Here is a 16,477-nt window from a genome sequence, read left to right on the forward strand (position 1 = left end):
AAACAAGTAACCAGATATGTGTTTACTGACTTATTTTACGTGAATTATGGGGCTCAGCAGCCAGTGGAAGCTCCAGGAAGCTCGAGCACAGCCCTCTCCCTCTAGCCCTGACTTCTGCCCTGCCCTCTCCTCTGTGCTGCCTTTCTTCAAGCTTCTAGTAATAAATTAACTACATGACACAGATTCAGTGTGGGCAGCTGTCATTTTAACTAATACCATTCTGTAAATCCACCTAGCAGGCTTCTTCTCTATTGTGATTGGAGAATAGACTTGTTTTGGGCAGCTTTCAAAAGCCACATCTGTTTGAGCAAGGACCTATTCCTTAGCACTCCCCTGAAATTCCCTCCCCACGCTTCCCGTTTTTTTGTTCACCAAAGAAAATGACAATTCTCAGATCTCACCCTTAGGCAACATCCTCCCTAGCAAGGATTTTGTTATAGTCGCTCAGTGGGCACCAGCTGTGATTTCACTTATGGAGAGACGGAGGCTTTTTATGGCACTCGATATCCTGTGCCCGCACCACCAGCACAATTAACGGGAGCACCCTGTGGAATCACTTATGGAGATGTCATGCAGTGCCTGTGGAACCGCACCGGGGCAAGGATGGGCTTTTCCTCCTCCCGCATCCTCTTAGAAATAACAAAGGGCATAAACTACTCGGTGAGGCCAGGCAGAGGAGGAAATAACATCAGTAAATCACTAATGGAAATGCAAAACCGAGCACTGCCTCACACAGACTGAGATGACGGCTGGCTTAAGAAGTGTGCGAGTCACTGCCTGCAGCCACCTCCCTTTTGGCAGCCATACCCGGCCACATCCCATCATCCTGCGCACCAGCACCTACCCCTGTCCTTCCAAGGGGCAGCCTGCAAAGCGGTGGTTCCCTAAATTAGGATTTGCAGCAGGAGACGTGCCCCGCGGCTGCCACCTGGCCGGCAGCACGCGCGGTGGGACGCAAGGCAACCCGACCGGCCCAGACACACGTTACACATGTTGGCTTTCCTGCACAGAGTTATCCTGTGGTGCTCTGCAATCAATTACTGTTATACCACCATCATTAATAATTTTCTTAATGAAAATGATTCTGTTGATCTCCGTTGTATTTTAATTATCAGAGTTAAGCATAATTACACTGCAGCTCTGAGCTGGCATGTAGACTCCTTTAGGGCGCAATTTTGTTTTAACACACTGATAATGTAATTTTACATTGTGTCAGTTGTTTAGTTATTATCCAGTCGTACAATTCCGCTGTATTCCTGATAACAGATAATAACCTTAGCACCTCCTATATCCTGAAGTCATTTAAAAAGCAATATTGGAATTTCACAACTAGCTAACTTAATCGCCTTATGATTTTATAATTCTCACAGCTAAATATTTGTACAGACACCCTGTTTTAACAATGCCACTAAACATACGGTATCCATACATTTCACATAAATGGCTTAAATAGTATCTAGAAAAATGTCTGTTACATGAGCATGGCTTTTAGTCTGTGCAATTGTGGTTTTTACACTGTTTCTATTCTGGTCAGTCATAATTTATTTTTTAAAATCCTTGCTGCTCCAGTGAAAGATTTGCAGTAAATAAATATCTCAGCCCCCTCCCAGCTTGTGGGGAGACTCTTAACCGTGGTCTTAGAGATTTTCCAGGTCTGGTGCACAACTCAGTTAGGCAAAAATGTTTCTAAAGTAGACTTTGTAGCAATTATGACACAGTTCATGCATTAATACTTCCTACCACTGTAACTTACTTGAATTATGCTGAAGCTTTTTTTCTTTTAAAGAACATATATTTGTAAATAAGATTTAATTCACAGAATCTATCTCTTAAATCTCAGTTTCTAGGACATATCTCAAATTATGGAACAGACTTTCTGAAAGTCCATTTTTGAAACAAGACAGAATTTTATGATAAATATTAAAAAGAAAAAAAAAACCAGCATTCCTTTCGAATGCAATTACAGCAGTAAAAGTTTCCTTTCAAGAAAATGGAGTGGAATAATGGCATGCGCCATGAGTAGCCAGCTTGTATCAGAATTTGTAAAATGGGATAATAATTAACTATCCCTAATGAACTGCTTCTCTCTTTTCTAACTTGTCCTAGTACTGGGGAAATGTAGTTATAAAAAATACAGGTAATGATCCTAGACTAAACTAAATAATTAGAATACCCCTTATTTCAAATACTGAATATTTATTTCATAGCTATTCACTTTGAGTGTACTCTGATGTGTGATTTTAAATAACTGGTTTCTTTTATCTAAGGATTTGTATAGAAGGTGCCTTGTGATTGCACTGTAATAACTTAGAAATAATCCTGTATGTGTACATCATAAATAGATCTATCTATACCTATCTATATATGCACATACATATGCACACATATGCTTTGTTTGCCTAGGTAAAATATGAAATACTTTATACAGAGAAGGAGTGCATTGAAGGCAAATAGGGACTTAGCAAGCCAGCTCAAATTCTCTTTCAACAGAACCTACACTCTAGGCTCCTGTCCCTGTGATTATTCTGTGTGCAATATGTGGGTGACTACAGTGCTCACGGCCTCTAGGGAATTGGAAATCAGACTGACATTCCTATGTTCTCCTGAAGGATTTGGGGAAAATTCTGCTCTCAAAGATATCTCTGTAATGAGCTAAAAGGAAATATGGCATGTGCTTCTGAGTCAGCAACTGATCAACCAGTACTATGTACTATTAGCCAATTCTAAACTTATCTTCGCCTTAGAAATGTGCCAATTTACTCCACTCATCTCATCTTGAGTTTAGTATGGAAAACAGCTCCCAGGTGACCAAATCTGCTACATGGACAATTCCACACATTTGTTCAGCTAATTGCTTTCAGAAATAACAACGTATTGCTAAGCAAACTAACAAAATTATACACATGCAACTACAACATAACATCGAATTACAGCTACATGCCAGCTGACACCATTTCATTAGAAGTAATGGCACTATAGGAGACAGAAGCTAACACAAATCAAAGCAATGTAATCTGGAATGATGAGATACAAATTGAAGGAAGAAACATTATTCTATTTATTTATGTTGCCATCTTCTATTTGACATTGTTTTGTGATCCAAGCCAATTAATCTTTCTAGTACAAAAATCCCAACAGAGCTCAAGGCAAGGGTAGATGCTTAATGACCAACAGAGCAGCCACCTCAGAGTGCAAAGAGAGGAACAGAACACAGTGAAAAGCAAAGCATATCTACAACTTACATTGTGCATTAGTTTAGTGAAGGAGCAGGTTTTTAACATGTATTTATCCTCAAATTTATCCTCAACTTTAGTTATATTATGCATCTGTTGTAGAGACAACAGAATTCACCTTGAGTACTGTTAACTGTCTCACCATACCTTGTTAACCAAGTACTAAAATAACCAGCATGATCAGTGAAACAAAATCCATCACCTTTGAATGAAAATACTACTATTTTGGGTTAATCAGATTGCATCAAACTGAAGCAAGTTCTTACTATTTGAAAAAAAAAAAAAAAAGTTGTATTTCAGTAGAATAAATCAGACAGGGCCAAAACTGTCTAATGAATCAGTTAATGTTAATAAAATACTTAGAAGATGAAAGGTCCAACTGGTAGAAATGTGCTAAGTATTTTTATAACTACAGAAAGAATATCATACTTGATAAGACATCATCCTATGGGAATTTGCAGGAGCTATGTTTTGGAGTCAAAGTAGTTTCCCATTACATTAAGAAGCTTTTGCAGAAAAGTTTGCCTGTGTGTATTCAATATTATGAACAGCAAAGTGCAGCTCTGGATTCATTCAAAACGCTTCAGTGTATTTGTTACTCAGATCACTTTGCTGCTTCTTCCACTTGGGCTGCAATCAGCAAGCTGTGAAGGGAGGGCAGCTCAACCCTTTTTAGATCTGAGCCCAGTTCTCTAGTACTGCAGGTGTTTCAGGTTGTAGAATGAATGTGTTGACATTCTGTAATTATAATAGAAAGAATTTATAAGACCCTGGTGTGCGACTCATTTTTAACATGCAAATTCCCTGTTTTCAGCGTTTCAACTTTCAAAGGCTTGTGGCAGTTTAAAGGCAATCCTCTTATAAGTGTATAAATTGCAATGATTATAGGAACAAGTTGTAATTGTTTCTGTAAGTTTTTAGGAGTCTTTGATGTTATGATTAGTGTTTTGTATGTTAATATATTGATATGGGTGCTTATTTGCCTGGATGCTTGTATGCTGAAATGGTCACTAGGTTGCCTCAGCAAACAAATCTTTGATCTCAGTAGGTCTGTTTGGTTAGAAATAAAACCTAAAAGAAATTAAACAAGAACAGTGCACGTTCTAAAGTATTCACAAAGTGCTGAGATTGGCGATTGAAATACAAGGAAGGAAAGTCATAGTTTTGCAACCTGATCCGTAGGGTAAATGCCAAACATAGCTACACTGTTATTTTTATTCCATGTATTCAAGTGGTGTTTTGTTTCTCTTTTTTAAAACATATTGTAATGATTCTGTAGCTGCATTTTGAAAGCTTTCACCGTGACTGCACCAGAGTGGTGCATGGTCCACGGTGCAATGCACTGAACCCAAGGCTCTTTGTGTTGTTTCGAGATGCAAGACAAAAACCTGTGCACCTTGAACCAAAGGAGCTGTTAGATGTGGTGGGTTAGATAAAGCATCTTTGGCAGGCAGCCTCGTAAGAACTCCTACTGACTGAAAATTCTGAAAATTCACGTAAGACACAAGTGATACTCATTGCCACTCACCAAGACACTCCAGTGAAGTATCATCACATCATGCTGCTACGCAGAGACTGGAATGTCAGAGGTGACAACCCTGAAATCCAGTTCCATTTATCTTACACTACCATGCTGACATAAAGTCTTTTCACAGTCCAATCAAATTCTCATTCTTCATATGAAACTGGGTTTCAGTTAGTAGTCTACAATGTCATGCAAAATAGAGAAATGATATCCAGAACGCCACCCCCAAATTTTTTTAAAAATTCATCTATTCAAAGTGTATAGGTTTCACTGATGTTTCCCAGAGCACTGACTCTCAGAGAGAAATGGATGGTACGTTTTATGTCAGCTGATGTCCTTCAGCATTTATAAAGTATTTCATAAACTGCAAGGTACCATGTGGGGTTTTTACATGACCAAAACAAAAACAAAAACAAGACCAAAAACAAACAAACAAAAAGAAAAAAGGCAAAACCAGATCATGGAAGAAAAATGGGAAGAAAAAGCGACTTTAAGGGGAGACTTAGTATTAATTTCCCTAGTATGCAACAGGTACATATTTTTCTCAGTAGCTTACACAAGAAAGTAAAGAAAAAAAAATCCGTTCGTGTTTACCTTTGCTGTACACAATGCAGTTGTTTTTGTTGTCTTCTACTCCTTGCCAAGTCACATCCAGCAGCCACTTGGGGCCAGCAGTCAGTACCATAGGGACTGAAGCCTTTGTCTTCTGTAGGAAGGATGATAACAAACAGATGCCATTTGTTCGCCTTGATTAAGAACGTGAATAATAATGGTAATCATTTTATTTGCAAACAACAGAATCTCAAAATCCATAAGCCAAAGTCTTATTCCCCTGCCTCAGGATTTTTTTAAAAGAAGACACAAGCAGGAAGCTTTAGTTCTTTCATTGATTGAATGGTGAAACTATTATCAAGGATTTTTCCAAATGATCTTGGATCAGATCTCCAAGATTACACAGATCTCTGGTGGCTGAGAATTATAAAGGGAATGTAGATGACTTTCATAGCAAAGAGCCAAGTGTTTAGAAGTGAACTTTAGACACATTGTACCTCATTATCAATAGGATCTCACTATTTCCTGAAGCAGACGGGAAAGAATTTAAAGAATTGGTATCCATTTCTAAGATCTGTCCTGTGTAACATTTGTATTATCATAGGAAATCGCTCTGAATGGAAAATGGAATTTTTCCCCTTTTGGTTATGTGTTGATGTGTGATTTTACTATATCTGAAATAGTAATAATGCTAATGATTCACTGCAAAAAGACTATAAAACAAGTTGTATTAATACATTCAAAGACTTAAAAGTAAAGCATGACATCATCACACCTGAAAGACATACAGGCAATTCACCATCTGTCTGTATTCCAAATTCTATACTTAGAGAAATTTTTATTTGAGGCGAGAAGGCAGAGGCCTCAAATTTATTAACACTGAACTCCTTTTACTAATCAAATGGAAAAAATCCTGTGGGTAATCCTGACTTTGTCAGTATGTGGCACTTAGACTTCTATCACAGACATTACTTCTCCTCTATATCAAGAATAAAACCACAACAGAGAGTACAAAGTAAAACAGTCCTAACTTAACTTTTAATTATTTTTTTCTGGGATATAATTCTGTCCAAGACATTCCAACATTTTGTAAGAGAATTTAATTATTTTTATACTGCACCAATAGTTCTCTACTAGTCCCAATCTAATTTTTTATTGTGATATTCGGTATTACTGACCAAGATAAAAAATTTTAAGATACAGAAAATCATATTTACATGGACATTCCAGACACTTTGCCAACATTTATTATTGATAACTATTCTAGAAATGTAGTGAAGAATAAAAATTTTTACCATATAACATTTTACATTCACAAAATATACCTGAAAATATTCATTAAAAATAAGATATTGTTTAAAATATTTTAGTTATGTAAGATTAAATCAATAGTCTTAAATAATATATATTTACCATAATTACATTATTATTTTAATAATGATGATAGAAAAAGACATTAAATGTCACAGGTTTTTTGTGGAGTTTTTATCTGTTAGACTCAAACACTGTTCTATCAAATACACTACTTCTTACTTAATTTTCATTTTAGATTTTACATTTCTCATACAATTGTTTGTGCATAAGTCACACTTCTATATGCACTCCATGACATCATTCATCTTCCCAAAGTATTGGGAAAAAACACATAGAAATTATGAATTAAATTAGGAAAAAGGAATGTATCATCAAGCAAAATTATGCCAACCTAGTGCAAAAATACGGAAACAAGAGACATGCAATGTCTCAACTCCCAATACTGCTTTCTCTATGGGAAGTTGCAGAAAGTATGTTTTGCTTATATGAAGAATTAGAGTCAACCCAACTGCACGCACATGTATTCTGAATTTAAATTCTTATTAATAATTAATCAGTAAACAAAACAATTTTATTTTTTTAGATTTGGTTGTTTCTATGTAAATTATCAAGAAGCCTGAGATTATCAGTTATGAAATCAGTGTAAAGCATATACATATGGGCTACACAGAAAATAATGACATAAACTAGGCAAGAATTGAAAAAGAGATGCAGCAGATGATATGGAAGGTAATCAAGGTATCATCTCTATCTCCTATGATAGAAAAGTCTGAACTTTACTGTAATTTACACCAAAACAATGCCAGGGAAACAATTTAGAGTGGCTACTCCTCACACAGCTGAAAATCACACCCAAATTGAACACAAGCCGTAGCAAGAGTGTTGGCAACTATGGCTGCATAGCAATAATGAAGAAGAGGATCAGGACACACTCCAATACTTGCTGCATTTCTCCAAGTGCCATTTCAGTCAAGCCTTTAACATGTTTTTGTGCTTATATGTGCTTTCAGTCTCTGGTAATCCCAAGTACAATCAAAAAGACAGTGAAATATTATCCAGCTAGGAGACTTTTCTAAGGATACCACAAATGATTAAGACATTCAAAAAAGTGGTTTTTTTTTCCTAAGTTGGAGGCCAAGTTAAAAAGCAGAACAAACCAAAATTCTATCTTTTAAGCGCAGAAGGGATCATCTATTTAATTTTCACAAGATCTAATTCCTATTTCTGGTTTACCTCTTTCCAGACGTCTGACATTTCATTGTGTCTCTTCCATCTCTAAGGGTATTATCTGCATTAAGGTGGTATCAAAAAGCCTCAAATAATATCAGGATCTCCTTGTGCTGGGCAATAGTTTATCTACATAGACAGGACAAATAATATGTCCTGGGAAAGGATTATACTTAACCACATACTGCTGAGGAAGAATGAGATACAGAGATACCGTTTGACTTTCTCATGGAGATTAATTTCTCCTTTAGTAAGTGGTAGGCTTAGTCCCAGGCCACCGCCCCAGTTTTCTCCAGACAAGGAGAGGGGCCCAGGCCTCATCCCTTCTGAGGTGAAACAGCGGTGGCAGCAGGTAGACTGAGCACCAACAGCCAGCACGTGTGTCTGCTTTGCCATTCGCCATTTACAGGGCTTTTTTGGAACTTAAAAACTCTACGGTTATCACTAAATTAGCTTTCAGGTCAGCTCGGCAGTTAAACTTGTAATGAGCTCTGCAGCTGCAAGTGGTCTCTAAGCACTAGAGATAGACAGGAGGAGGAACAGGGTGTTGTGTCTCACAGCTCTGCTAGCCCAGAAGAACTGGGGGACACCTCAAAAGAATTTCCCATTCTCCCATAGCTCTGCTCCCAAGCTGCACAGATATGTAAATAAACTTATTTTAATATGAAAGCAAAACTTCACAAGACCCTGGCTGCTTGTAAAGCTTGGCAGCTCCACTGAGGGATACCAGCAGTGGCTTCCCTTTGATGCACCTTACTGGCATGTTGTGTGAGCAGTAAGGCAGGTCAGGACCACAGCAGCAGTTCTTGGGGTCTGGCATCCCGTAAGGTTTACACTTTCATAGGTGTTCACCACTGAGAGAGGCTTGCTCTTCTTGTGCCTTATTACACAGTAAGAACTGAAGCAAGCCTGCTGGTTCAGGAAAGGCCATTTCCTTAAAATGGTTAAAATGAAAAGACCCCAGTCCAAGATAACAAGAAGCTATGGTTAAATCAGTCATGCCTTTATCACCTCAAGATTAGACTACTGCAATGCGCTATACCTGAGGCTACATTTTAAATCCATTTGAAAGCTGAAGCGGGTGCAGAATGCAGCAACCCGCTTCTAAAGCAGGATATCGTGCTTTGAGCACATTAAACCAGTGCTTTTTAATTTGCACTAAGTGCCTGTGGAATTTAAGGCACTGGTTACAACCTCTGAAGCCTGGGACCTGTCTGTCTGAGATACCTAATTGAGACCTGCCAGGTCCTTTGTCTCAACTGTACAAGCACAGCTAAGAACCACCAAGGAACATGAAAAAGGGCTTTCTTGGCTTGACACCGAAGAACATCTTGGCCGGGCAACATGTTCTTCACGGCAGCTCCTTCACCTTTGGGACATCATCCTACTTGAATTAAAGTATGTTCATGCTCTGACTCTCAGAGAGTTCTATGAAATTCATCCTGTAATTCCTAAGATATTTGTCATACTGCAGAATTCAGTTGGTCATTCCCAAAATAGTGGTGGTAGGTGTTACCTACTTTATACTCTTTGGGTTTTTTTAAAAGTGCTAGCAGGAATATCTCTAGCTTAAGAAATGTACCTTTTTATACACACACACACACACACACACACACACACACACACACACACACAAAGGTTTCTTGATACAGAAGGAACAATATTGCAGCTCTTACAAATAAGATTTCAAAAACCAAACATCATTTCATTTCTCCCTCCTAATGAACCGCTACATATTACTCAAAAGCTTACAAAACATTCTCCCTACTGCCCAAGTATAAGCACAGGGATCTGCTAACATGGGCGTCTGTAAGATGGGGCCATAGAGTAATTACCTCACATTTTTCAAACGAGGGCACATTATAGACCCACAGTATTGTTCACTGCTCTGCACTAGGTAACTGTACATTCTACACTTGAGCAATGGTTCTCTGAAAATGCAATTTCTGCTAATGTTTTCATGCCATAACTAGATAGATTTGACAAGGACAAGCAGGGTCAAAACTGTGATCTCTCAGGGAACAATTAGAATTAGCTAATGAGGATAAAAGAGTTCAGGCAGGCATCCACTTTTCACTAACCTTTGAAGCAACTGGACAAACAAGGGAGGTAACCCTCAATAAATGTTTATATTCAGTCAAGAGGTTAATGGAGATAAAAATAGCCATCACAGCAGGCCGAAAATAGTTTCGCACTCCTGCTAAATGGAATTGGTGCTGACAAGTAACATTAGATGGGCTCTTCCCTGCAAAGATTTCTAACATATGATGTGTGTGGCCTGGCAGAAACTTGAGGAAACCCCCACGCTGAAGAAAAATACGGCATGATCAAGTTGGTTGAAATCTATGAAATTCTGATGTCAAATGCCTGATCAGTGCTAGCTGTTTCTTCAGAAGCTGTGCTACTGAGCTGATGTTCAGTATGTCACTGTGACATGACCATTCTGTCCCAGGCACAGTGCCCCAAAAAGTGTTTAACATTATTTAAGGAGATGTACTTTGTTTCTTACTATATTTTGGTTCCTGCAAACAGATTTTCTTCCTAAAAGTTCCAAAGAGCCTGAGTTCCCATGAAATATACAGAATGCTACCAGAATATCTTCATGACCTTGGAGAAAGTTCCAATGCCCCCTGGGCAGAGTTAGTTTATATAGTCAATTAAAATCAAGAGTGTACTGGGAGGAGAGCTGAAAACATATCTCAGGTGCCTTCAGATTTGAGTCTGGGCTAGCAAAACACCAGTTAATACACTGACGGAGGCTGCTATTTTGAAATTCAATTTTAATTCAATTGGATCATCACTGGGTTGACATGCTGAAACTGCAGAACATCCCCTCTTGAGAGGTTGAGTTCACCTTTGATGATCACCATACTCAATTCAGCAAACTTTGTGAGCTCATCAAATCAATTCAATCGGGAAGGGCTCCTAAGGGTCATCCTGGACAGCGTAATAACAGGTATTTGTATAGGTCTCAGACTATTCCTGATTAATTAATATTTGTTTTAAGATGCTTTTGAATAATAAGAAACGTGGTAATTCCATTTTATCACCTCTCACACTGACTGTCTAAATGCATTTCTTTACTTTATAACTGATTACAAATTCATGAGACAATCATGTAAGACAATCCCATCCAAACAGCCCAATGGACAGACAGAGATCTGCATTTCATTGTTTATTTGCGTGCCATCAGCTGGACTGTGTTTCACTTTCTGTAGCTTCCCTGAAAACTCTTATCTTTTTCCAAGCAGGATTCAGTCTTGGAAGAATATTTATCTCAAGGGCTTTTCTGGAAAACCTGCCAGTCAAGACCCGTGGCAGCACTTCACAGTGCCACAGCTTTCTTTGCTAGACATGCAGAGGCAACTCCTCTCCATTAACACAACACTGGAGATGCCAGGAGGTTTTCAGCCCTATGGTTCCATGCTGATGACATCACTAATTAAAGCAAAGACATGACAGTCTCCAGCTGTAAACACCCACTCTGGAATCTTACAATTGCACCAGCATTTTAGCTTTTACAGCCCCCACTATATCTCCAGGGGAGATCTTGAAATTTGAACTAAATGCAAAAGAAATTTTGCAATCCTTAGTCCATGTGGTTGAAAAAAAACCCCAAACCCCATAAACTTTGAAAACCTGATACCAACATAATGCATGCAGTTAATTTCACCTAAATCTTCAGAAAGCACAGGATAATTGTTTCAGTTACTACTTTACAACTTTGTGGGATCCAGGAGTTCAGAAAGAGTGTTCAAGAATCTGTATATCTGCACAAACTGTTACTTGTGATGGGCCATGAAACTAGTGATGAAGAAAAGAAGGATCTACTTCCCACTGTCTCTTTCGGTGATAGTAGAAGAAAAATACTGGTAACAGTTGAAGAGGCTGTGGTCAAACCAAAATCTTTAAATGTTTCAAACACAAAAAGAAAAAGGGGAAAGGAAATGTGCACACAGATGGAATCCCAAAAGACAGCTGGGATTCCCTGCAACTGCGAAAACCCTGCTGTTTACCCCAAGGGATCATCACTTGTCAAGTGACAAGACTGAACATACATTTCACCATGTATCACTATGTACATTTCATCTACAAACCTAAAGCAGACCAAAGAAATTATTCAAACAAAAAAACCCCACACCCTAGGTATGTTAATATTTTCCAACACTTGTCAGGATTTTAATATGATTTCAAAATTCTTATTACTATCAAATGTGACTGCCTAATGCAAATTAAATGTGTGCCAAGCATGGGGTTCAACTCATTTTATCTAACTAGAGTGCATTTTTTTCAAATCTGTAAAATAAACATATATCAAATGTCACTGTAATTTAGGTACAAAGTAATGCTGTCAAAAGCAATTTCAATTTGTTATTTTTAACTCAGGATACCCTTGGAACCCATCTTCAAACTCCTCCCTAGTTCTAAAACTTTTAAATAAATCCATATTCTGGAATACCTGGACCTAGCCATGTCCTGGTGATTCCTTCCGTCTGCTTCTGTGGTCCTGGAGGAGGTGACAACCAACTGATTGGAATAGGAATGGAAATGCTGGAAAATGGATCTCCGAACACTCAGTGATCTTCCACTGCCCACATCATTCTGTCTTGATGGGCTTTCTACTCCAGTCCTCCCTTCCTCTAAAGCCTCCATCTGGCTTCACGCCACAGTTGCTCCTCCCCTGCCCTTTCCACCCTCTTCTTTTCCCCATTTTTTAAATACCTCACTGTGTATAGATAAATTCCTTTCTCAAAGAGCACGGGATGGAGAGCAGTGTATTTTGCCATCCTTCTCTTGACTTCACTTTCTCATTTGGTTTTTCCTTTTACTCTCTTTCCTGTTTATTTTGTTCTTTGGGAAAGCAGAGTATGTGTGTATTGTGTGTTTACACGATGACCAGAACCAGGACATTGTATTCTTAGCCACTGATGTAATTGGCAAAAATGTGCTGAGGATATTCTCAAAATTGACAACTCTAAGTGAACCATCTCTGTTGTGGTGAGTTGATACCTGTGGGTAGCATGAGCACTGTCAGTGTGTCTTAGTGTGCAGGTATCTGCCACGGGTGTTGAACCTTCCTGCTTTACTGTAAAGTTGAATACTTTGGATAATACTATTTCAGAGATGACATGCACCTGTACCGATGAAATCACACACTATATAACTTATCTTTAGACAAGATATAATGCAGTGCTGCTTGCACACTTTCATGCTGAATTATCAGTGCGTTTTCCCTCCTGGGTTAACCTCACTGTTGTAAATTATTGTGTACTCTAAGAATTTCATCTCTCTTTCTACTAATGAGGCCATGTTGATATCTTCCAGTAAACACTTTTTGAATGCACTTGCTTGAATATAACTTATGTCACTTTTGCCAAACATTTCTCACATATGGCTCAGCTGCAATTCTGCAAACATTGAATTTACTCTGGATAGGCTGACGGACTAAACTGTGGGATAAGCCATCAGTCCCTGGTTAAGCTTCTGACAATTGGTCTCTCACTTTGCACAAGTATCATTTGGGCTTGGGGCAGTTATTGCGACAAGAGATATTTGAGATATTCAAGGGGACAATTACAGAGGTTTTTCCAGAAGACATGAAGGCATTTATACTGCATATGGATTTATTCTGCCTGGTCCTATGGTCTAGCTATTTACACCAAAGCCATCCAAAATGATTGCTGTATCTCCAGCTTAGTTTAATGTGGTACTGAATAATTTCTAGTTTAGAGCAATTTTATATTTTTTTCTTTGTTAATACTTTTTCCTATCCCACAATGGATGATTTAAATCACCTTTTCCAGAAGTCCAAATTTCATGTCTCATATGCTTATTTTTATCTAAGGAATAGAAAAAGGGGTAATGATAGGACAAAGGGGAATGGCTTTAAGCTGAAGGACAGTGGCTTTAGATTAGATACAAGGAAAAAATGCTTCACTATGAGTGGTAAGGCACTGGCACAGGTTGCACAGATATAGATTCCATGTATCTGGAAGTGTTCCAGGCCATGCTGGATAGGGCATTGAGGATCCTGGTGTAGTGGATGGTGTCCCTGCCCCAGGCAGAGGGGTAGGAAGTGAATGATCTTTAAGGCCCATTCCAACCCAAATCATTCCAGATTCCATGAATCCATTAAAAATACAAAAACGAAAAAGGACACGCAAAAAGCCTTCTATAAAATATCCATTACACAGAACTACAGAATAGCTAGTTATAGATTCTGCTTATTATATATATTTATTACTTTGTTTGGAACTGCAAACTCAGGTTGTGTATTTTACTTTAGGAAAGTGAATGTTTTCATCATGAATAGTGAACAAGTCACGCCTCAGCAGTAGTGAAAGATAACTTTTTTTAATTTCAACCTTTTTTTCTTTCTTGAAACTGAAGAGGGAGAAAATAAAAAGTTCTTTGTATATGCTTCTCTAATATTTTAACTCTATAAACGAGTGCAGTCCTATTAGGATTACATTTCCAATGAATATTGTAAGGTCCTTATGAAATACATATTCAATACAAAGGCATTGTAGTCAGTGGTGTAGGTATTGCAGCGTAATTCTCTTGGTGATGCATTACACAATTTTTGAACTTCACTGATGCCCACACAGAATGCACACAGAATATTATATATATAAATTCCTCTCTTATTTGAAATAGAATTGGGGAATAGAAAAGAATCTATGACTTTTTTGAGGACTTTTAAAGATTTTTATGCCTCATTTTATTAGCTATTTATATATATCTTTTTACTAAGAGGAAACGTGGAACTTTAAAGTAAGAGCATAAATCCAACATGCAATCCTCTGCCCAAGTTTTATATTTGTTAAGATAGAATAATCATTTAAGGTAGAAGTTTAACGCATGATTCAACAACCAGAAGCCTATATGTATGACTTTGATTAATTATTTTTAGTTCAGTTAAAACATCCCAGTTTATCTCCTTTTAAGATTATCCTTGACATATTTAGAAATCCTAATGCAGATTTTATGGCCCACACCTATCCCTGATGGTGCTAATGGACTAGGCATAATGAATCATTCTAATTTGGATGAAAGGACCACACAACATTGTGGCAGTCCTTTAGAGAATTAAGGCTCAATTCTGATCTTCCAGACTTATGAATGCATTTTTGGGATTAGGCCACGTATCTGTACATCTGTTGAGTCTCAAGGGGTGTATACTCAGCTAAGTATTCTGACCTTCCAATGTACTGTATCAAATGTGTGGCCTTGGGATATGAAAGGATTTGATTACAACTGTATTTTAACACTGATTTAATATACAATTATGGAGTAAAACCTAATTCCTCCTTACATCTTCATGTAGAAAATTCCATCACTATTAAGCAGACACAAGGGTATATTTTCCCCAGCAAGCATGATAGTAAATGGAAGAAACTGAAACACCCACCCAGGATAATGTAAAATCAAGGACAATCTTCTTAGGGATGGCTTTAAAATCAGCTTCTTGTGTCCATAAAAAAACAAACTTAAATGGTCTTCTGCGAGTGTGTTGCTAGTTGGTACACTGTTCCATTATGCACAGTACTTGACAGCTTATGTATAAATAAACTGGAACAAAGTTCCTGTAGTGATTTTTACTATTAGTCTATGCTTTCTTCTTCACAAGTAATGAGGAGAACAACTAACTACACACACACAATATATGTAATACTGATGGAAAAGTTTACAAATAATTGCAGTTATCTGGTTGTTATCTGTTCACTTACAATTTCTTTTTTTCCTAGTGTATCAAAAATGGAATGTTGCAAAATTTCCTTTAGCCAGTAAAAGTTTCATAAGATACGCTTTGTGTTTTCATGTAAAGTTTTTTTGTTTTATTCCACTGAAAACCCCTTCTCAAATCTTATTAGTGAAAAAAACCTCAAAATATTGAAACAGACTTCAAAAGAAAGTCAGTTCAATAAATTTTAACGTAGGACTGTGGAGTATTTTAGGGGGTTTTATTTTTCTTTTATACCATTGAATTTTGCATAAATTTTAAAATAAATAATAGTGGTATTAAGTAATTGATAAATATGAGTATTTCAGAGAAAATATTTTCCAAAATTCTGTGTTCACTCATCAATATGATCTGTCACAGATCTGGATTATAGATCCATAGTGCTCTACATTTTCTTTATCATTTCAGAAAGCTTGGACCAAGAAGATGAACTGAGCAGAGCAGCAGCTTTACCTAGCAAGCAGTTACTTTATTCCAGTTGAAGAATATGCTCCACATAATCAGGCAATTTTCCCCCACTGCCTTAAAGGCATGAGGATTTTATTTCACTGTTCTCACACAAAAATGAAAATTAATTTCCCCAAAATGGCCAGTGACAGATGAAAAGTACCCCGAGTTTTTGTAGTTTGTATGACATCGTTCTGTAACGCAGCTCTCATTTAAATTGTTTCAGTGCACTGATTATATGCAGCATGACTAAGAACTGCAACTATGCAAGTTTCCATGAAAAAAAAAGTTTCAAAAGGATGGGTGAAGGTCCTTCACTGGGACTGGAGATAAAGATGGAGAATCCAGCAGCAGGACTGGTGAGTACAGGGCTCTGGTTCCAGTAAGACTCAACAAACAGCTCAGATCAGTATCTAAAGTCCAGGAAAACAGCCT

The 16,477-nt window shown here is 37.7% G+C and overlaps 1 protein-coding gene across 1 annotated transcript in view; it reads right to left on the reverse strand.

The window, feature by feature from the left end:
• Window positions 1-16,477, reverse strand: part of ZFPM2 (zinc finger protein, FOG family member 2) — a 307,216-nt gene that overhangs the window by 106,993 nt on the left and 183,746 nt on the right. The window contains exon 5 of the mRNA XM_066177442.1: window positions 5,353-5,464. Coding sequence (XP_066033539.1) covers window positions 5,353-5,464 — 112 coding nt within the window. The remainder of the gene's footprint in view (window positions 1-5,352; window positions 5,465-16,477) is intronic.

Source organism: Chamaea fasciata, unplaced genomic scaffold (assembly GCF_029207755.1).
Source record: "Chamaea fasciata isolate MVZ Bird 193981 ecotype frontalis unplaced genomic scaffold, bChaFas1.0.hap1 SCAF_1, whole genome shotgun sequence".
Taxonomy (NCBI): Eukaryota; Metazoa; Chordata; class Aves; order Passeriformes; family Sylviidae; genus Chamaea; species Chamaea fasciata.